This window comes from Ranitomeya variabilis, chromosome 3 (assembly GCF_051348905.1).
Source record: "Ranitomeya variabilis isolate aRanVar5 chromosome 3, aRanVar5.hap1, whole genome shotgun sequence".
In the NCBI taxonomy this organism is placed as follows: domain Eukaryota; kingdom Metazoa; phylum Chordata; class Amphibia; order Anura; family Dendrobatidae; genus Ranitomeya; species Ranitomeya variabilis.
In genome coordinates, this window is record NC_135234.1 from 86018239 (window position 1) to 86041588 (window position 23350).

The 23350-nt window shown below is 43.9% G+C and overlaps 2 protein-coding genes across 3 annotated transcripts in view; one reads left to right on the forward strand and one right to left on the reverse strand.

The window, feature by feature from the left end:
- SEZ6 (seizure related 6 homolog) overlaps positions 1 to 23350 on the forward strand; it is an 880998-nt gene that overhangs the window by 644149 nt on the left and 213499 nt on the right. The window lies entirely within an intron of this gene.
- Positions 14068 to 16321, reverse strand: LOC143817041 (uncharacterized). Its single transcript, XM_077298101.1, has 6 exons — positions 16250 to 16321; positions 15343 to 15411; positions 14805 to 15030; positions 14385 to 14544; positions 14132 to 14304; positions 14068 to 14075 (listed from the first exon to the last, which is right to left on the reverse strand). The coding sequence occupies exons 1-6, from the start codon at positions 16319 to 16321 to the stop codon at positions 14068 to 14070; spliced, it is 708 nt and encodes a 235-aa protein (XP_077154216.1).

Sequence of the window (23350 nt, forward strand, 5' to 3'; positions counted from 1 at the left end):
TGCATCAAGGTGGGGCCAATCATTTATATACACTTTCCCACTTGCTTCGTTTCCATCTATCTCTGTCCTTCTCTGGCGCTATGAAATAAGATCTGTTAATCAAATAAGGGAGAGGTGGAGATAGAGGGAAAATAAGCAGGTGGGAAGGTGTATTTAAATGATTGGCCCCGCCATGAAGCACTGAGTGGCGGCACTTATTCATTCTGTGGTGCTGACAAAGTCCCTTTAAGTGCACCTTCCCATCTACTTGTTTTACCCCACCTCTTTGATTGATAGCTCTGGCTTTATACATCCAGAAAAGGATGGAGATAGATGGAAACCAAGAAGGTGGGCAGGTGCACTTAAATGTTTGGTTCACAAAATATGTTGTACAATTTCTCCTGAGAACACTGATACCCCGTATGTGGGGTAAAGCCATTTTTTGGGCACATGCCAGGGATCAGAAGGGAGGGAGCACCGTTTGACTTTGGAACCCAAAATTGGCTAGAGTCAGAGGCAGGCGCCATGTCGCATTTGGAGACCCCCTGAAATACCTAAACAGTGAAACCCCCCCAATTCTAACTTCAACCCTAACACAGCCCTAACCCCAACCCTAACCCCAACACACCCCTAATCCTAATCCCAACCCTATCAATAACCCTAGCCATAACCCAAACCTCAACACATCCCTAACCGTAATCCCAACCAGAACCACAATCATAACTCTAACCACAACCTTAACCCTAACAGCACCCTAACCTCAACACCACCCTAACCTCAACACCACCCTAACTGTTGTGAATTCCATTTCCGGGCTCCCTCCTGTGGTCATGAGTGGTACTGTGTGAGTTCTGTTCTTGGGCTCCCTCTGGTGGCCTTTAGCGATACGGCTGGTCTGTAGCTGGGTTCCAGCTGCCTGGTTTTCTGCTATTCTGGCTGCCTATTTAACTCCACCTGGACCTTTACTTGTTGCCTGCTGTCGTTGTATTCAGTACTGGTTTGGTCTCTCTTGGACTTCCCTTGTGACCTGTCTCCTCCTGGAGAAGCTAAGTCTTGCTAGTTCATGTTTGCTCATTGTTTCCTTGAAAATGTTTCTCACTATATGATGAGTTCAGTCCAGCTTGCTTATATGTGATTTTCTCGCTTGCTGGAAGCTCTGGGGTGCAGAGTTGCGCCCCTCACATCGTGAGTCAGTGTGGGGGTTCTTGTATTCTCTGCGTGGATAATTTTTTATAGCATTTTATACTGACCGCACAGATTCCTTGCTATCTTCTGACTATTTAGTGTTAGCGGGCCTCATTTGCTTAAACCTGTTTTCATTTCTACGTTTGTGTTTTCCCCTTCACTCACCGTTATTATTTGTGGGGGGCTGTCTAAACTTTGGGGTTTTCTCTGAGGCAAGTGAGGCTTTGCTTTCTCTCTAGGGGTAGCTAGTTTCTCAGGCTGTGAAGAGGCGTCTAGGTTTTTAGGAACGCTCCACGGCTGCCTATAGCGTGTGTTGATAGGATCAGGGTTGCGGTCAGTAAAGTTCCCACATCCCCAGAGCTAGTCCAATATTCTGGTATACTTATCAGGTCAGTTCTGTGATCCTAACCACCAGGATCATAACACCTAACCCCAACACCACAACCCTAACCCCTACACAACCCTAACCCCAACACAACCCTAACCCTAGCCCCAACCCTAACCCTAGCCCCAACCCTAACCCTACCCCAACCCTAAATCTAGCCCAACCCTAAACATAGCCCAACCCTAACCTTAGCTCTAACCCCAACCCTAACACTAGCCCCAACCCTAACCTTAGCTCAAACCCCAACCATAACCCTAGCCCCAAACTTAACGGAAAAATGGTAAAAAAATAAATTTTTTATTTCATTATTTTTATCTAAGGGGGTGATAATGGGGGGGTTTGATTTACTATTTTTTTATTTTGATCACAGTGATCAAAATGAACCAATAGGAAAAATCTCCTATTGTTCCCGGGTGCCGGCCAGCAGATCTCAGTGAGCGCACTGTTATGACCCCAATGGCGAGGGTCTCAGAGGAACGTGGAAGTCTGCAGAGTACAAAAATCCAGCTCATAGGGCAGTGGTAACTGGGTTGACCATATATCTACTCCTAACGCCAACACTAGAAGTAGCCGGGGATCATTCCTACGTTGATTCTAGATGACACGCGCCAGCCGGAGAATCTAGCTACCCCTAGTAGAGGAAAACAAAGACCTTTCTTGCCTCCAGAGAAGGGGACCCCAAAGCTGGATAGAAGCCCCCCACAAATAATGACGGTTAGGTAAGAGGAAATGACAAACACAGAAATGAACCAGGTTTAGCACAGAGAGGCCCGCTTACTGATAGCAGAATAAAGAAAGGTAACTTATATGGTCAACAAAAACCCTATCAAAATCCACACTGGAAATTCAAGAACCCCCGAACCGTCTAACGGTCCGGGGGGAGAACACCAGCCCCCCTAGAGCTTCCAGCAAAGGTCAGGATATAGATTTGGAACAAGCTGGACAAAAAATACAAAACCAAAACAAATAGCAAAAAGCAAAAGGCAGACTTAGCTGATATAACTGGAACCAGGATCAGTAGACAAGAGCACAGCAGACTAGCTCTGATAACTACGTTGCCAGGCATTGAACTGAAGGTCCAGGGAGCTTATATAGCAACACCCCTAACTAACGACCCAGGTGCGGATAAAAGGAATGACAGAAAAACCAGAGTCAAAAAACTAGTAACCACTAGAGGGAGCAAAAAGCAAATTCACAACAGTACCCCCCCCTTAGTGAGGGGTCACCGAACCCTCACCACGACCACCAGGGCGATCAGGATGAGCGGCATGAAAGGCACGAACTAAATCGGCCGCATGAACATCAGAGGCGACCACCCAGGAATTATCCTCCTGACCATAGCCCTTCCACTTGACCAGGTACTGAAGCCTCCGCCTGGAGAGGCGAGAATCCAAGATCTTCTCCACCACGTACTCCAACTCGCCCTCAACCAACACCGGAGCAGGAGGCTCAGCAGAAGGAACTACAGGCACAATGTACCGCCGCAACAAGGACCTATGAAATACATTGTGAATAGCAAACGACAGGAAGATCCAGACGAAAAGATACAGGATTAAGGATTTCCAATATCTTGTAAGGCCCAATAAAACGAGGTTTAAATTTGGGAGAGGAGACCTTCATAGGAACAAAGCGGGAAGAAAGCCATACCAAATCCCCAACGCGTAGTCGGGGACCCACACCGCGGCGGCGGTTGGCAAAGCGCTGAGCCTTCTCCTGTGACAACTTCAAGTTGTCCACCACATGATTCCAGATCTGCTGCAACCTATCCACCACAGAATCCACCCCAGGACAGTCAGAAGGCTCCACATGACCCGAAGAAAAGCGAGGATGGAAACCAGAGTTGCAGAAAAAAGGCGAAACCAAGGTGGCGGAACTAGCCCGATTATTAAGGGCAAACTCAGCCAACGGCAAGAATGTCACCCAATCGTCCTGATCAGCAGAGACAAAACACCTCAAATAAGCCTCCAAAGTCTGATTGGTTCGCTCCGTCTGTCCATTAGTCTGAGGATGGAAAGCAGACGAAAACGACAAATCAATGCCCATCCTACTACAAAAGGATCGCCAGAACCTGGAAACGAACTGGGATCCTCTGTCTGACACAATATTCTCAGGGATGCCGTGCAAACGAACCACGTTCTGGAAAAACACAGGAACCAGATCGGAAGAGGAAGGCAGCTTAGGCAAAGGAACCAAATGGACCATCTTGGAGAAGCGATCACATATCACCCAGATAACGGACATGCCCTGAGATAGCGGAAGATCAGAAATGAAATCCATGGAGATATGTGTCCAAGGTCTCTTCGGGACAGGCAAGGGCAAGAGCAAACCGCTGGCACGAGAACAGCAAGGCTTAGCTCGAGCACAAGTCCCACAGGACTGCACAAATGACCGCACATCCCTTGACAAGGAAGGCCACCAAAAGGACCTGGCCACCAGATCTCTGGTGCCAAAAATTCCCGGGTGACCTGCCAACACCGAGGAATGAACCTCGGAAATGACTCTGCTGGTCCACTTATCCGGGACAAACAGTCTGTCAGGTGGACAAGACTCAGGCCTATCAGCCTGAAATCTCTGCAACACACGTCGCAGATCCGGAGAAATAGCTGACAAGATAACTCCATCTTTAAGAATACCAACAGGATCAGCGACTCCAGGAGCATCAGGCACAAAGCTCCTAGAAAGAGCATCGGCCTTCACATTCTTTGAACCTGGTAAATACGAGACAACAAAATCAAAGCGGGAGAAAAACAATGACCAGCGGGCCTGTCTCGGATTAAGGCGTTTAGCAGACTCGAGATACATCAGATTTTTGTGATCAGTCAAGACCACCACACGATGCTTAGCACCCTCGAGCCAATGACGCCACTCCTCAAATGCCCATTTCATGGCCAACAACTCCCGATTGCCCACATCATAATTTCGCTCGGCAGGCGAAAACTTCCTAGAGAAAAAGGCACAAGGTTTCATAACAGAGCAACCAGGGCCTCTCTGCGACAAAACGGCCCCTGCCCCAATCTCCGAAGCATCCACCTCAACCTGAAAGGGAAGTGAGACGTCAGGCTGGCACAAAACAGGCGCCGAAGTAAACCGGCGTTTCAACTCCTGGAAAGCCTCCACGGCAGCAGGAGCCCAGTTAGCTACATCGGAGCCCTTCTTGGTCATATCCGTCAAAGGTTTCACAATGCTAGAAAAATTAGCGATAAAACGACGGTAGAAGTTAGCGAAGCCCAAGAACTTCTGAAGACTCTTAACTGACGAGGGCTGAGTCCAATCAAGAATAGCTCGGACCTTGACTGGGTCCATCTCCACAGCAGAAGGGGAAAAAATGAACCCCAAAAAGGGAACCTTCTGTACACCAAAGAGACACTTTGAGCCCTTGACAAACAAAGAATTTTCACGCAAAATTTTAAAGACCAACCTGACCTGCTCCACATGCGAATCCCAATTATCAGAAAAAACCAAAATATCATCCAGATAAACAATCAAAAATTTATCCAGATACTTCCGGAAAATGTCATGCATAAAGGACTGAAAAACTGAAGGCGCATTGGAGAGCCCAAAAGGCATCACCAAGTACTCAAAATGACCTTCGGGCGTATTGAATGCGGTTTTCCATTCATCACCTTGCTTAATGCGCACAAGGTTGTACGCACCACGAAGGTCTATCTTGGTGAACCACTTGGCACCCTTAATCCGGGCAAACAAGTCAGACAACAGCGGTAAAGGATACTGAAATTTGACAGTGATCTTATTTAAAAGCCGATAATCAATACAAGGTCTCAAAGATCCGTCCTTTTTTGCCACAAAAAAGAATCCCGCACCAAGAGGGGAAGAAGACGGACGAATATGTCCTTTCTCCAGAGACTCCTTGATATATGAACGCATAGCGGTATGTTCAGGTACCGACAGATTAAACAGTCTTCCCTTAGGAAATTTACTGCCTGGGATCAAATCTATAGCACAGTCACAGTCCCTATGAGGAGGCAGTGCACTGGACTCAGACTCACTGAAGACATCCTGATAATCAGACAAATACTCCGGAACTTCCGAAGGCGTAGAAGAAGCAATAGACACAGGCAGGGAATCCCCATGAATACCACGACAGCCCCAACTTGAGACTGACATAGCCTTCCAGTCCAGGACTGGATTATGGGTCTGTAACCATGGCAGCCCTAAAACAACCAAATCATGCATTTTATGTAAAACCAGGAAACGTATCACCTCGCGGTGTTCAGGAGTCATGCACATGGTAACCTGTGTCCAATACTGCGGTTTATTTGCTGCCAATGGTGTAGCATCAATACCCCTAAGAGGAATAGGATTTTCTAATGGTTCAAGAGTAAAACCACAGCGCTTAGCAAATGAGAGATCCATGAGACTCAGGGCAGCACCTGAATCTACAAACGCCATGACAGGATAAGATGACAGTGAGCAAATCAAAGTTACAGACAGAATAAATTTAGGTTGCAAATTACCAACGGTGACAGGACTAACAACCTTAGCTATACGTTTAGAGCATGCTGAGATAACATGTGTAGAATCACCACAGTAGTAGCACAAGCCATTCCGGCGTCTATGAATTTTCCGCTCATTTCTAGTCAGGATTCTATCACATTGCATTAAATCAGGTGTCTGTTCAGACAACACCATGAGGGAATTTGCGGTTTTTCTATCACATTGCACCGAATTAGGTGTCTGTTCAGACAACACCATGAGGGAATTTGCGGTTTTGCGCTCCCGCAACCGCCGGTCAATTTGAATAGCCAGTGCCATAGTATCATTCAGACCTGTGGGAATGGGAAAACCCACCATAACATTCTTAATGGCTTCAGAAAGGCCATTTCTAAAATTAGCGGCCAGTGCACACTCGTTCCAATGTGTCAGCACGGACCATTTCCGAAATTTTTGGCAATACACTTCAGCCTCGTCCTGCCCCTGAGACATAGCCAGCAAGGCCTTTTCTGCCTGAATCTCAAGATTGGGTTCCTCATAAAGTAAACCGAGCGCCAGAAAAAACGCATCAAGATCAGCCAATGCCGGATCTCCTGGCGCCAGCGAAAAAGCCCAATCCTGAGGGTTGCCCCGTAAGAACGAAATAACAATTTTTACTTGCTGAGCAGAATCTCCAGATGAACAGGGTCTCAGGGACAAAAACAATTTACAATTATTCACGAAATTCCTAAACTTAAACCTGTCTCCGGAAAACAGTTCAGGAATCGGTATTTTAGGTTCTGACCTAGGATTTCTGATAACATAGTCTTGTATGCCCTGCACACGAGTAGCCAGCTGGTCCACACTTGTAATCAAGGTCTGGACATTCATGTCTGCAGCAAGCATAGCCACTCTGAGGTAAAGGGGAAGAAGAAAAAAAAAAAAAAAACCTCAGAATCTTCTTTCTTATAATCCCTCTTCTGCAATGCATTAAACATTTAATACTGGCCTGGCAAACTGTTATGACCCCAATGGCGAGGGTCTCAGAGGAACGTGGAAGTCTGCAGAGTACAAAAATCCAGCTCATAGGGCAGTGGTAACTGGGTTGACCATATATCTACTCCTAACGCCAACACTAGAAGTAGCCGGGGATCATTCCTACGTTGATTCTAGATGACACGCGCCAGCCGGAGAATCTAGCTACCCCTAGTAGAGGAAAACAAAGACCTTTCTTGCCTCCAGAGAAGGGGACCCCAAAGCTGGATAGAAGCCCCCCACAAATAATGACGGTTAGGTAAGAGGAAATGACAAACACAGAAATGAACCAGGTTTAGCACAGAGAGGCCCGCTTACTGATAGCAGAATAAAGAAAGGTAACTTATATGGTCAACAAAAACCCTATCAAAATCCACACTGGAAATTCAAGAACCCCCGAACCGTCTAACGGTCCGGGGGGAGAACACCAGCCCCCCTAGAGCTTCCAGCAAAGGTCAGGATATAGATTTGGAACAAGCTGGACAAAAAATACAAAACCAAAACAAATAGCAAAAAGCAAAAGGCAGACTTAGCTGATATAACTGGAACCAGGATCAGTAGACAAGAGCACAGCAGACTAGCTCTGATAACTACGTTGCCAGGCATTGAACTGAAGGTCCAGGGAGCTTATATAGCAACACCCCTAACTAACGACCCAGGTGCGGATAAAAGGAATGACAGAAAAACCAGAGTCAAAAAACTAGTAACCACTAGAGGGAGCAAAAAGCAAATTCACAACAGCGCACTATGCATTCTCCCACCATTTTCTTCCTGGAAGAAGATGCCGAGGGCCTGGGGACTGAGCTGGAGGGTCCAAGGACACCAGAGGTACTGAGGGGGGCTCGGGACCCCATTTCTCTCTCCTCTGGTATTCTAGATAACATCTTAGGAGAGAGAAATAAATGGAAAATTGGACTTTTTTTTGCGCAACACTGGGGACTGTAAAAAACGACCCAAATCATGTTCTCCGGGGTCTCGGCTACTGAGGGGCGCTATACCCTTATTTCTCAGCACCGTTAAAAAGCAGCGCTAAGGAATAAGTACCCTTAATTGCCGCCATTAAAAGGCATATCAGCAATCGTTAAGGGGTTAATATTATCTGCTACAAGATCAGACACACTATGGAGACAGACCATGCCAGCTGCGTGTTAGCCCACTACATTGAGAAACAACCAAGCTTCAGTACCATCATGGAAACTTAGTTTCATCTTGCACATAGGCCTCCCTTGCAGGTATGCAATTGATCTGCTGACACTGTAAAGTTCTGTTTTCATCTCAGCATTAATTTCTTATTTGCATCGAGAGCTTTCCCACCTGTATACATTAAATGAAAGCCCCAGATATATTAAACCATATGAATTTATTTATATTGCTTGCTCATACAGTCATTTCTTTTCATAGCACTTTATATGCATCATCATCGCCGTCCCCATTGGCACTCACAATGTAAATTCCCTATCAGTATGTCTTTGGAGAGTGGGAGGAAACCAGAGTACAAGGAGGAAACCCATGCAAACATGGGGAGAACATACCATACAAACTGCATGCAGATTTTGATTTTGGTGAGATTTTAAAGGGAATTTGTTAGTCGAATCAATCCTTCTAAGCTGTCTTGGACATATAGGTCATAAAAAGTTTAATAAAACAATACCTTGATATATGTGATCTAATGTTTCATTCCAGAAAAAACTACTTTTTCTTATATGTAAATGAGCTGTTAAGATCTATGGGCCGGACATAGATCTCACTAAGAATCTGCATCCAGAGATCATTGTAAATGAAAATACAGTGCCAAATGTTGCCCAACAAGCTTCTAATTAAAGAAATAAAAATAAAAATGTATATTTATTTTTTTATTACTATTTTTTTTTACTGGGGACGCCAACAAACCACTTGGCACATCAAATTAAGGCATTTAGATTCACATCTATGGCAGTGACATGAACTTTTTGAAGGAAAGCCTAGCTACAGCCTTGATTGACTTATACAGGCACAGCATTAAAGGACACTCCTTTGGCGTACACTAGGTGCAGGAGGGCCTGGGGCAAATATTGGTGCATAACAGAAGCTTTGCTGGCACACATACCAAATGTGCAAAAACAAGTGAGAGCTGAAAAGAACCTTAGCTGTTCTTGCAGCCCTGTAAGATCCCAATTGGGGTAAAGGAATGAACCATGTTGACTTTTCTAATGATTATTTTATTTTGTACCTCCGGGTAAGCAGCACCCGGTGTGCCTAGCCAGCTTTTCCTCCTTCTTTGCATTAGTATCTCCATCCAAGACAAAAATATGTTAATGAGTAGAATGGTACTGATACATTTGAATATCTGATGATGATGATCAACTATTATAGATTCACCTCCGCATAGTTCTCATCCTATCCAGATTTTAGGCTGAGCATTCCTGGTGCATTTTTTTTGCTACAACTTTCAAAAAATGCTGTCATGTTTCTGAATTTTTTACCGTTTTGCATAAAATCGCAGCAAAAAATGCATTTCAATTGCCTTATAGACCATTACAGTTACAGGATAAATATCCCACAGGGATTCAGTGACATAAATGCCATTTGTTTTCTTAGCTCGCAGTATTGCACTTTTGCTGTTGATTGTCTTGTGTACAATGCTGACCAACTGTTTGTTTCCATCGGTGTCTGTGTGTATGTGAATATCTGAGGGAGGCAAGACTGTGAGCCCGTCTGGTGTGAATTTCAATCCTTTTCACAAGAATACAGAACATGTGGACCTGAGAAACATGACAAAAAATTAACACCCAGGGAAAATATTTGCAAACAAAGATAAACATACTTTTTCTTGAAGCCATCTGCTTGGAGAGATGATAAAGAAAGTATATTTGTGTTTTTGTGTATAATTATGTATCAGGCGGCACATCACATCACAAACATTCTACTATTATAGGATTTACTCTCTTAAAATTCAGGACAAGTGACAGAATTATCTCCAGCCTTGGTAGATTAGTCCCAACGAGCCTTGAGAAAGCCAATATTCAAAAAGGGTTAGATTTTGTTTTTCTTCAGAAACATCTTGTAAAGAAAAATCTTTTGTCATTTGTCAACTTCAAATTTCTGTTGAATTTAGGACACACAGTGGTTAAAAAAATTCTTTGTAGCGAAACCAAATATTGATGTACGGTAAATAATGAGCAGGACTCATCTCAAAGTTGGCCAAAACCACTGAATACAATGAAAATTTCCTTCTATCATATGAGAATAAAGGGGACTCTCAGACAAGTTAATCTCAAGACTTTAATTCTTAAGAAAAAAAATCAAAAAATGAAGAGACATCTCAGAAAAAGCAATATATTTGGACAGAAAAAAGACCATTTGCTAATTTCATGATTCTTCCAAGAGATGTTGTTAGGAGGGTTCTGGCATAACCAATCGTTTTATATATAAGGTTAGGTTCACATTGCGTCAAGTACATGGCGTTAAACGGATCCGTTAAACGCATGTACAGAAAAGGATCAAATTTGTCGAAAAATCGGCTTCACGTTAACGCTTGCGTTAACGCTTTTGACAGCGTTTTTCTCATTTTGATGTCCGTTCGCGATGTATCCGTTTGTCTGCGTTTGTCACTGTCAATAAAGTTTTTTTGTTTTTTTTCTCCTTTTGTCCTCGTCGGGGTGTGGGTGCAGACTCATTCTCCATTTTGAAAGCATTGAGTGAACTTCTGCTAGCAAGATGTTTGTGTCTGAGCTGGTTCGATTTCGCTTGATGCGGTTGCGACTTCGGCAGCGAAAGCGTAGTTCGCAAAGGAGATATTGGATCCATGAAGTTAATTTCTTGCGGAGTACATATGGTGCCTTTCACACCCTGTATCTTCAGCTTCGGGATCACCCTTCAAAATTCCAACGCTATCTACGGATGTCCATTGAGACCTTTGATGTTCTGCTTTCACATGTGAAGGATGAGATACATCATCGCAGCACATTCCGTGAAAGCATCTGTGCGGAGGAACGATTAGTAGTGACTGTGAGGTAATTATAAATTTTTTTCTCATTCTATTGACAAAGACTAGATCTAGGCATCGTGGGGCATAATGTTCATTTAGCAATTGTATATTCTATTGTATGTAGCCTTTTAGTTGTCCTTTAAAATCCTAAACAATTTCCTTTTTTTTTTCTTTTTGAATGCCAACAGATATCTGGCTACTGGAGAATCTTTTGCGTCACTGCATTACCAATTTAGACTGGGGAAGTCAACAATTTGCCAACTGGTTCGGGAAACTTGTGATGCCATTTGGAACAACTTGCAACCACTTGTGCTACCAACCCCAACATCAGAAATGTGGCTAGCGATTTCCCAACAGTTCGAGGATGTGGCTAATTTCCCCAATTGTATTGGTGCCGTGGACGGCAAGCACATTCGGATTCAGAAACCAGCGCATAGTGGGTCCCTGTACTATAATTATAAAAAATACTTCTCGATAATCTTGATGGCTATTGCGGATGCAAGATACCGGTTTGTAGCTGTGGATATTGGTGCGTATGGTATGGCCGTTAGTGTTGAGCATTCCGATGCTGCAAGTATCGGGTATCGGCCGATACTTGCTGTATCGGAATTCCGATACCGGGATTCCGATACTCTTGTGGTATCGGGTATCGGGTATCGGAACAACATTAATGTTAAAATGTGTAAAATAGAGAATTAAAATAAAAAATATCGCTATACTCACCTGTCCGACGCAGCCGGGACCTCAGCGCAGGAACCGGCAGCGTTGTTTGTTTAAAATTCCCGCTTTTACATGGTTACGCGAAGTCCCGGCTTGTGATTGGTCAGGGCGGCCATGTTGCCGGGCCGCGGACCAATCACAGCAAGCCGTGACGAAATTACGTCACGGCTTGCTGTGATTGGTCCGCGTCCCGGCAACATGGCCGCCATTAACCAATCACAAGCCGTGACGTCACGGGAGGCTGGAAACGCGCTCATTTTAAAAAGGGCGCGTGTCCAGCCTCCCGTGACGTCACGGCTTGTGATTGGTTGCGTCGCGGTCAACCAATCACAAGCCGGGAGGCTGGACACGCGCCCATTTCAAAATGAGCGCGTCCAGCCTCCCGGCTTGTGATTGGTTGATCGCGGCGCAACCAATCACAAGCCGTGACGTCACGGGAGGCTGGACACGCGCCCATTTCAAAATGAGCGCGTCCAGCCTCCCGGCTTGTGATTGGTTGATCGCGGCGCAACCAATCACAAGCCGTGACGTCACGGGAGGCTGGACACGCGCCCATTTCAAAATGAGCGCGTCCAGCCTCCCGGCTTGTGATTGGTTGATCGCGGCGCAACCAATCACAAGCCGTGACGTCACGGGAGGCTGGACACGCGCCCATTTTAAAATGAGCGCGTGTCCAGCCTCCCGTGACGTCCCGGCTTGTGATTGGTCAGGGCGGCCATATTGCCGGGACGCGGACCAATCACAGCAAGCCGTGACGTAATTTCGTCACGGCTTGCTGTGATTGGTCCGCGTCCCGGCAACATGGCCGACCTGACCAATCACAAGCCGGGAATTCACGTAACCAAGTAATAGCGCGATTTTTAAACAAACAACGCTGCCGGTTCCCTCGCTGAAGTCCCGGCTGCGTCGGACAGGTGAGTATAGCGATATTTTTTATTTTAATTCTTTCTTTTACACATTTATATGGTTCCCAGGGCCTGAAGGAGAGTTTCCTCTCCTTCAGACCCTGGGAACCATCAGGGATACCGTCCGATACATGAGTCCCATTGACTTGTATTGGTATCGGGTATCGGTATCGGATTGGATTCCGATACTGTGACGGTATCGGCCGATACTTTCCGATACCGATACTTTCAAGTATCGGACGGTATCGCTCAACACTAATGGCCGTACTAACGATTCAAGAGTCTTCAGAGACTCCAACATGGGGAGATGTTTGTACAGCAACAATTTTAACTTACCCTCATCACGACCTCTACCGGGGACCGAAGACCCAAGTTTGCCCTTTGATTTAGTTGGTGATGAGGCGTTCCAACTTGGGCAAAATCTCCTCAAACCGTACTCAAGCCGCAGTCTGAACTCCACCAGGCGCATTTTTAATTATCGCTTGAGTCGGGCAAGACGTTATGTGGAGTGCGCCTTTGGTATTTTGACATTAAAATGGTGCATTCTACTAACGTGCATGCAACTGCAACCAGAAAATGTGGACCGTGTTGTGAAGGCATGCATCTGTCTGCATAATTTTGTGGCCAGACATGAACCCCAGGTGGTTGACCCCGATGAATGTGAGTTGAACCTCATGAGCATTGAGTCTACTGCTGTTCGGTCTACAGCACAAATAATGAGGATTCGTGACCAATTTGCACACTACTTCATACATGAGGGGCATGTTCCATGGCAAGACAGACACGTGTAAAATTTATTTAAAGTCTGAAGCTGTGTCCTGATGTTATTAGTGTTTTTGTTTTTTGGGGTTTTTTTTATTTCCCATAACCTTATGTCTTGTAAAATATTACATTACTGTTATGTTGTGTTCACAGTCATACAAGAATCAGATTTTAAACAGTTTACTTAAGTTTCCAAATTTTTATGAAAGAACAGTTGTGAACTTGTTACATATGATATCCCATAGGGCTGTAAAAAAACACACACGAAATTGGGTGGGAAAAAAAACAATAAACCCAAAAACGTGAAACACAGTTTGCACCTGGCTGGGGACAGTGAGCTGTACTATAGACTCTGGTATTGCGCGGGCATATTGTCTGCCCAGGTGTATGATGGACTGCTACTTTGTCTCTGATGTTCCATGCTCGGTTCACACCGGGCTCTATATTGAGGGTTGTAGGCCGGCATGTCTATGCTTCTGGTTCTCGATGGAGCTGGTTCCTGGGGGCCCACAAATTCCTCAAGAAGGTCATTCAGTCTTTGCCGAAACAAAAGGTTTCTGTGTGCCGGGATATTTTGTGCCACAGGAACATAGGACAAAAAAAGTAGCTTCCACTCATTTGCAGAATATACAGACTCGCAAGATTGCAAGTCGGTAATTTCCCGCCTCAGGTCTTTCAGTTCACTCCGACACATGTCCTCAACCCGCTGGAGTCCATCGACAATAGTGGCATCAGCTTCATCTTTTTGTGAAGCTCGCTTGCGTCCACGCTGTGATTGCAACCGGGCACTCACACCTGAAGCCACAGTGCTTCTCTCACCAGATCGTGGCTCGCTGATCACAGACACGTCTTCAGCGCCCCTCTGCTGACTTGGTTCCAGTGGAGATGGCTCCAGTTCTTCTGCCTGTCTAGGCGCGGCGGTACTGCATATCGTGCTGTAACCCAAAAAAATTATATATATTTCGCTTTAATTTTTAAACAATTTTGTCTTGCACACAGACCAATTTGTACTTACGAGCGCTGAGACACTGTTTTTTGAAGAAAGAGCAATTGCTCGTAATGCACATACGGGGTCACCCGTTTTGCACCTGCTCCGCTTGGTGCATTTTGACTATTCCGGTAGTCACGGACAAAGCGGTCCCTTATTGATTTCCAACGGGTATGGACCGCATCCGCTGTAAGTTTTAAAAAAAGGTAAAATATATATATATATATATATTAGTAGACAGTTCTTATATTGATAGTTTAAAAATTGTGTATAGTTCTTATATTGATAGTTTAAAAATTGTGTATAGTTAGTTAAGATAGTTGATATATAGCTAGTAGATAGATAGTTGATAGATAGTAATTATAGATGATAGAGATATAGTTTAGTGTATAGGTAGTTGATAGTTCAGAGATAGATAGTAGACAATTTAACATCACCAATATTTACCAATTTTTTTCTTTGAGGTTGACGACTTCTCCATGTATCGGGGATCGAAGTGAGAGATAATTTCATCCCACAACTTGCGGTTCTTCACTATGTCATGGTGGGAGCTGTCGCTTTGGTCCCATATTGAGGGGTTGGCTTCCACAAGGTTGATCAGTGTCTCGTTGTGAATGGTCAACGGCTCTTCGTCAACCACAATCCTTTTCTTTTTTTGGCTCGCTGACTTGGACTATGTAAACACAAAACGTTATGTTGAAAGGTTCAATTTCAGCTTATTGGTAGACTGATAGATAGATACATAGATAGATAGATACATAGATAGATAGATACAGAGATAGATAGATAGATACAGAGATAGATAGATACAGCGAAAGATAGATAGATAGATAGATAGATAGATAGATAGATAGATAGATAGATAGATAGATAGATAGATAGATAGATAGATAGTGGATAGATAGTTTATAGATATAGAAGATAGAAAGTGAATAGATAGATTGTAGATAAATATTGGATAGAAAATTTCTAGTTTTATATTTACCACTGGCAGTTGTGGCGACGACAGAGGGCGAGGAACCTTCTTCCTCTTGTGTCCTCCATGTGCCACAACCTATTGTGTATGTAAATGTAAAAAAAAAATTACATTTCTTTGGTCAATAAATTTATGTTTGCTAAACTTAAAAATGTCTGCCATGTACCTTTGTTGGTTTTGCCTGTTTTTTTGGGGGGGGCCTAGCAGCCTCGGGCTCCGAAGACTCCTATTTGCAATAAAAACATGATTATACACGTGCTTAGCTTAATACACTGAATTTTCACACAAATTTTAGTGGTTTTTTAAAGTGCAAGCCTACCGACTGAGAAGAAAAAAACGCAGACACGCTGCTGCTGCTGCTTCCCTCACTATCCAACATCTGCAACAAAGCAATACATTTTTAGTACACACACATCCGTCGTACAATACAGACTCCCATGATGTATACAGAGATATCTACTATATAATTGTCTAGGGTACTTCCGTCTTTCTGTCCTTCTGTCACGGTATTAATTCGCTGATTGGTCTCGGCAGCTGCCTGTCATGGCTGCCGCGACCAATCAGCGACGCACACAGTTAGAAAAAAAGGGCCGCCCCGCACTCACTGCCCGGCGCCCGCATACACCCCTCTGCTCACCGCTCACACAGGGTACTGTGACAAACGTCGCTGTGCAATATACTACGTGACTGGGTTCTGTATACTACGTCGCTGGGTGCTGTATACTACTTCACTGTGCAATACACTACGTGGCTCTGTGATGTATACTACGTCACTGGGCAATATACTACATACTACATGGCTGGGCAATATACTACATGACTGGGCAATATACTACGTGGACATGCATATTCTAGAATATCCGATGCGTTATCGGGCCACCATCTAGTATATATATATATATACAAATGTACTTACATTTCCTGTGATCTTTTGCAAGACACTTTTTCTCTGGTGTGCAGCAGGCCTCAAGATGTGTGCTTGGGACATAATGGCCGAAATCCTGTTTCCTGTCACATGACCACATGGACCTCCCTCAAACGCTATTAAAACGTATGGTTCTATTTGGAAATTTATCAAGATTTGCATCTGGCTGCGTTTGCCATAGACATCAATGGCAGAATTAACGCTTCCGTTAGTATTGCGTTAGCTTGGCCGGACCCGAAAATGCTGCAAGCCGCGTTCCAAGGTCCGTCAGAAAAAAACGTTATGTGACTAACGCATGCCAAATTTGGCATGCGTCACGAGGCGTCAGACAATGCAAGTCTATGGGCGCGTTAGTATGTGCGTTATATTGCGTTTTCACTACTTAAAAACGTGTCCGTTAGACGGACTCACCTAGCGCAATGTGAACCTAGCCTAAGGAACATATTAGAATCGTCAGTGTTTATGAACAGTTATCTAATGTCTATGAGGAGATTTAGGATTTGCTTTTTATTTTAACAGACTTCAGCTCAATTTTGAGCCATGGCGACTTGATGATGATTGATCTGAAGGAAGATTGATCGATAGGTCCACCAGGGTCTTCTCCGCCGTTATCTTGATAGTATCAAGCCATCAGTTGTTGGTCTTCCTCTTCGCCTTGTTCGTTCTATTCTTCCGACCATGATGTCCTTCTCCTGTGATTACGGTCTTCGTATGATGCTGTGTCCAAAGTAGACAAGTCCTAGATTTACGATACCTCAGATTATCTACAGAATTTATCTGTCTATAAATAAGGACTCGTAGGCCATCAAATGAAGATGCATTTTAGCAATATGTTGCAACTTTAATATTGTCGACCTGACACTTCAATATCAAGAAAATTCATTTGCAGGGTTCCCCATTCCCTTTAAGAGATGATGTGATCCTAAAACAGAGCAGGATGGGCAATCTCTTCCCATCACTAATCTGCAAATCCAACAGTGGAATAAAATTTATATCAAATAGCAGATTTTAGAAAAGCCTCTAGACTTCTTAGAACAATAGGCTGAAATAAATTATACTCAATATTAATATTAACTAATTATAATTATTTTATATTAATATTAATTGTATCAATTAATATTGAGCAGAATTAAGTATGATGACATCCTCCTATATACTGTTGAGCTCACACACATCACCCTTATATACTGTATGAGCCAAAACACAGCCCCTATATACCATCTGAGCCCCCACGTAGCCTCCTATATACAGAATGAGCCTGCACATAGCCTACTATGTACAGAATGAGTCTACACACAGCCCCCTATATACCTTAAGAACCCAGACACAGCCCCCAATATATCGTAAGAGCCTACACACAGCCCCTATATACAGTATGCGCCCCCTACGCAGCCTCCTATATACAGAATGAGCCCCCACATAGCCCCCTATATACAGCATGAACCCCCACATAGCTTCTTATACACAGTATGAGCCCGCACACAACCTCCCTTATATAACTTATGAGCCCACACTTAGCCTCTATATACCATAATAGCCAACACCCAGCCCCTTATATATAGTAAGAGCCAACACACAGCCCCCTATATACAGTAACAGCCCCCTCACCGCCTCCTATACACAGTATGAGCCTTTATTTACAGTATAAGTCCCTACATAGCTTCCTATATACAGCATGAACCTCCACATAGCCTCCTATATATAGCATAAGCCCCCACAAAGCCTCACATATACAGTATGAGCCCCACAAAGCCTGATATGTACATACAAACATCCCATGCGCATAAAAAAAATGCCAAATACTCACCTATCTCCCATTCCCCGGTGCTCTGCCTCTGCTCCTGTCTTCGTAGTGCACAGCTGACACAATGAAATGATGTCATCGCATCAGCTGTTTCACATGCTGATTGGTGGAAGATGAGGCCAGCTGCCCCTCCTCCACCAATGTATTCTCCGCTGTCTGCATCCCAAGGATGCAGATAGCAGTGTAGGCAGTAGATGTACGATGGAGGGGGAGGGCACTGTGCGGTCCATGGGCCACTGTTTCAGCCCTTCAGCTGTCTTCGTCCGTGGGCCGGACTGGAACAGCCAAAGGGCTGGATGTGGCCCGCAGGTCACTTCTGTTGCACACAATCATGGGAGAGACCTATCAATCATCTTTAGCAGTGTAGGAAGAAGCCAGGTAGGAGTCATGACAAACTAGTCGCATCCCTCCCTGTAGTCTCTGGCTGGATCTTCCCCATATTTCCCCAGTTCATCAAAGCTTTTACACCAAAAAAGGCGTAAAAGATATGAAAAATTGCAAAAATTTGACGCAACTCAGAATTGTGCCCAAATTTTGCAACTTTTAGTGTTTTCATGCCAGGTTCTCCCAACTCTGCTGAAATGAGTGGAGCTGGGATAGGGTGGGGATGGGACATGACGACCTGTAGTGGTTAATTCATGATAAGTTATGGTGTTCATCATGCCCGAATTCTCATTCCTGTCCATGGTTGCCAACTTAATTTTATTTTTTTCTGGACAACTTAATTATAATTTAAAGATATACCGTATATGTCTACAGCCCATAATTCTGATATTAACACATCAGTATTCACTGTGAGTTGTAAAAATTATGATAATTAGTCATAATAATCTGTACAAGTTTCTCCAGCTTCAAAAAAATTCATTGACCCCTCAAATTTTTTAAGGACAGTGTAAAAAGTGTTCTATTTTTATGGATTGTCCATGAATTTCTGGACAGTTTGCAACTCTGCTTCAGTCGTGCAGTCAGGCTGTGATTCATGCTACCCATGATTTCGGCAGCTTGAATCGACTGATCGGTTCCCTTTAACATTGGAAGTCATACGGTACAACTCGCAGAGGCCATAGGAGATGCATGCAGACCCTTATCTGTGTGTATAGTGTTGCTATCCTGACTTATCTATTTTTTGAACAGTCTAAAAAGAGCTGTAATTACCAAGCCTTTGCTTACTCTGTCTCAGTCTACACAGCAAAGCAGACAAATGCAGAAAACACGAGTTGTCAATCTTTTGCAACTGCTTTGATGGCAGGGAAAAAAGCTGAAAACTATCATTCTTTTTACATCTGAAAAATAAGTCTAGTATCTGCACAATTATTTTATATCAAAAAACATAAATAGCTACATCTTTCAACGTTTAATCTTCCATCGTATCATTAGAAACGATGTCCGGTCATGACAGGATCCTACATAGTAATGATTATTATTATAGTATATTTAATGGAGACTTCCAGACCTTCAAAGCTTAAGTCACTTCAATTATAGCAGTTGGTGTCTAGAGATTTGTTGATGATGGTAATAGTTTTTAATGGACACACATAAAGATGCTTCACAGATTGAGCCATGTTCCTTGCAGAATCCCATGGGTCGCCATTAGCAATGTTCTCGAGTACCAGGACAAATGGTGTTTAACTGTTCTAAATGACGTCATGAGTCACCTTTTCTGACACAACACAGAGTTGTCACTTGCCTATATCCTAAGTGTCTTGTCGATATTCCTGTAATAAGGTATTTTGGATTCTTCTCATAAAAATATATGAAGAAAAGTTGTGAAGCTCTCCAAATAAGGTTTCCAATTTAGACATTTTTTTTTTTTTTAAAAAAAAGGAGAATTCATCAGGTTTGGTGAAGGATTGGAAGTGTGAAATGTTCTAAGGTCACGTTCACACGTTCAGTATTCGGTCAGTATTTTAAATCAGTATTTGTAAGCAAAATACTAACCAAATACTGACCTTGTGAATGTGGCCTAAACCCACTTTGCTAGTGATTGCAAGGAAGAGGCAATTGGCTCTTCTGTTCTTGGTGGCAAGACCTGGCACCGTAGAAAGGACTTAGGGTATCTTGATTTTTGCCATGGTGCCCGCACATTATGTATGCTCTTGAGGAGGCTATTGAATGGGATGACCTTTTTATGTCTCGTTGTGCGGGAGTTTACATTTTGTCTCATCTCATTAAATTACTTTGGTAAATTGAATGTTCTAAAGTACAAAGGAGACATAATGTAATAAGTTGTGATAACCCATTAATATATTGCAACTTATATACATTATATTGTGGTGAAAGGCTACCTGAGTGGGTTGGGGAACACTCGCTTGGCATGGGTTTTAATCACTCAGGCACGATTTCTCTACTTAAGTCAGTCTATTTGGTTTATTAAACATCATAAACCGGGATATGCACAGTTCATTATATACAATTATGTACATGTCACGACCACCAGTCTGCTCATGCATCAGATAAATGTCTCTGGCATATAGAGAGTCCCCTTTTCCGGGGTTACCTTTCATGAGCTCCGCACCTCACGCTGACTCCATGTCGGTTCTGGCTTTGCCAGCACAGAAGCCATCCCAGGCTCTGTAAGTCCACGGTCTCTCAGGTGCTTCCAAGAAGACTCCCCTCACAGGAGCTTCCAACACAGACCACCAGGTCCACGGTCTCTCAAGTGCTTCCAGGAAGACTCCACTCACAGGAGCTTCCAACACAGACCATCAGGACTCACACTCTCACCAGGTGTTTGCAGGACTCCAGTCCATCCTAGGACAATCCAACACCCTGAGCATTCAGGTCCACAGTCTTTCTAAGTGCTTCCAGGACATCTCCACTCTCAGGAGACTCCAACACAGACCTGACCTTGCATATGGAGCACACAGATCCATACACTCTCACCATGTGACCAGACCTAAGACACATTATCTGGTTGTAACCACTCCCCTAGATGGGAGTATGTGTGGTTAGCCAGTCCCGCCCAGCTCACCAGCTAACCCTATAAGCCCACCCTTATAAGTAAACACAACAAACTCTTGTGGAACCATAAGTCCCAGCATAACCATATCATTCTGGGCTTACAGCGCAGAGCACCTCTGCGACACATACCGGCCATTTACAATCCTGCCGGACTTTGTCTCATCACCATAATTATGCCTCCAAGCGCATCCTGAAGCACACACACAGCGCCCCCTGGCTGTAACATGGGCTACTGCACCACAATATATAATATTGGTATAACAAAAATAATGGAGGAACTAAGACGGCCTTTGGAGGGATATATATATATAATTTCCAAATTGGGGAAAACTCCACATAAACCCTCACTAGAAGACCATAAAATATAACTTTTATTTCTATTAATTAAAATAAAGAATATACAAAGGTATAAAACGTTTTGTCCCTAATCGGTCACAGAAGTCAGCAGGTATTTTATGCAGTATTCCTGCTAATTTATATTTAGAAAGTGTATAGCACGCGGTATGCTAATACATATTGGCAGAATAGGACAACAAATTTTAGCACCAGCGTCCCCCCAACATGTTTCACCGTGCTAGCAGCATCACCAGGGGATGGGACATAGGCTTAGCTGCTGTGGTTACACAGAAACCCACTGAGTATTACATGCCCTCCTCGGTGCAGTGCCAGCTCTCCTGCACCATTTTTCGCAGCACCGACATCACGGCAACAGCTCTTCAGACAACTGAGATAGAGGCAGTGGTGGACCCGAGGAGGGAGAGTAACGCTAGGTTTGTTTTGTTACAACTACCGCAGTTTATAGCCCGAGATATTGTGAATTCACTTTGATTTAATAATAGAAATGTTCAGGTTTTACCTACATGATGCACCAGTACAATCCTCCAGCAATGTGTGTTGTGTGCTGCCCAGGTAAATTATTATTTTCCCCATCCCACCTATTGGCTGACAGTTTATTGCAGTTGTTTTCAGCACACACATAAAGGAACATCAGCCGTATGTTGTACTACCAAAAAATGGCGACTCAACCATAGATATAACACTAATTGGAGAACCATGAGTCAAAAAGTTGCCAAAAACAATTAGAGCAAAAAGTACAAATTTTATTAAAGATACATCAATATCAGGATAAAATATTACCAATTACAATAAAGTAACAAAGTGACTAAATCCGTGGATACAGTGGTGAACTGAGAACACCAGAACTGTGGCATCACGAACACTTATTTCCCCTTTAATTGGATGCCCAGGGACACGGATTGGGTCACCGCTGCCATGACACATCCCTTTAAGAACTGGCCCGGTTCCGAGTACCCTACGGTCCTAGTGGGCGCTCCATCAATCTCAGCAGATGACTAAGTATTCAGTTTCAATTAGCATAAATGGAAGCTATACAAAACCAATGTCTAAAGCCAACAACAATCCCCACCAATCAGATATACATGACATATCCAATCAATTTAAAAAAAAACTGTCAGCGGGGTCTTATCCTCCTGCTGTAAGCCAGAGAAACTAAGGAAAGACCTTCCCACAGGCCGCCCTGAAGCACAAAGAGTCTGTCTCTATCTCTGTCCCTATGATGAGGAACATGTTTGTCTGTCTCTATCTCTGTCCCTATGATGAGGAACATGTTTGTCTGTCTCTATCTCTGTCCCTATGATGAGGAACATGTTTGTGCTCCGGGGCGGTCTGTGGGCAGGTCACTTCACTTATCACTCCTACACACAAAGCTGTACATGGTTCTGAACCACCCTACATCTCCTCCCTGATCTCTGTCTACCACCTTACCTGTGTCCTCCATTCCACTAATGACCTAAGACTAAGGCCATGTGCACACGTTCAGGATTTTTAGCGTTTTTTTCGCGTTTTTTCGCTATAAAAACGTGATAAAAACGCGAAAAAAACGCTAACATATGCCTCCTATTATTTTAAGTGTATTCCGCATTTTTTGTGCAAATGTAGCCTTTTTTTCCGCGAAAAAATCGCATCGCGGAAAAAAAAGCAACATGTTCATTAAAATGCGGAATTGCAGGGGATTCCGCACACCTAGGGGTCCATTGATCTGCTTACTTCCCGCACGGGGCTGTGCACACCATGCGGGAAGTAAGCAGATTATGTGCGGTTGGTACCCAGGGTGGAGGAGAGGAGACTCTCCTCCACGCACTGGGCACCATATAAGTGGTCAAAAAATAAGAATTAAAATAAAAAATAGTCCTATACTCACCCTCGATGTCCCTCGCAGTGTTCCCGCCTCACCGCTGCACGCTGCCGTTCGGTTCCTGTAGCTGGTGTGCGGTGAAGGACCCTGCCGATGACGTCACTGTCCTGTG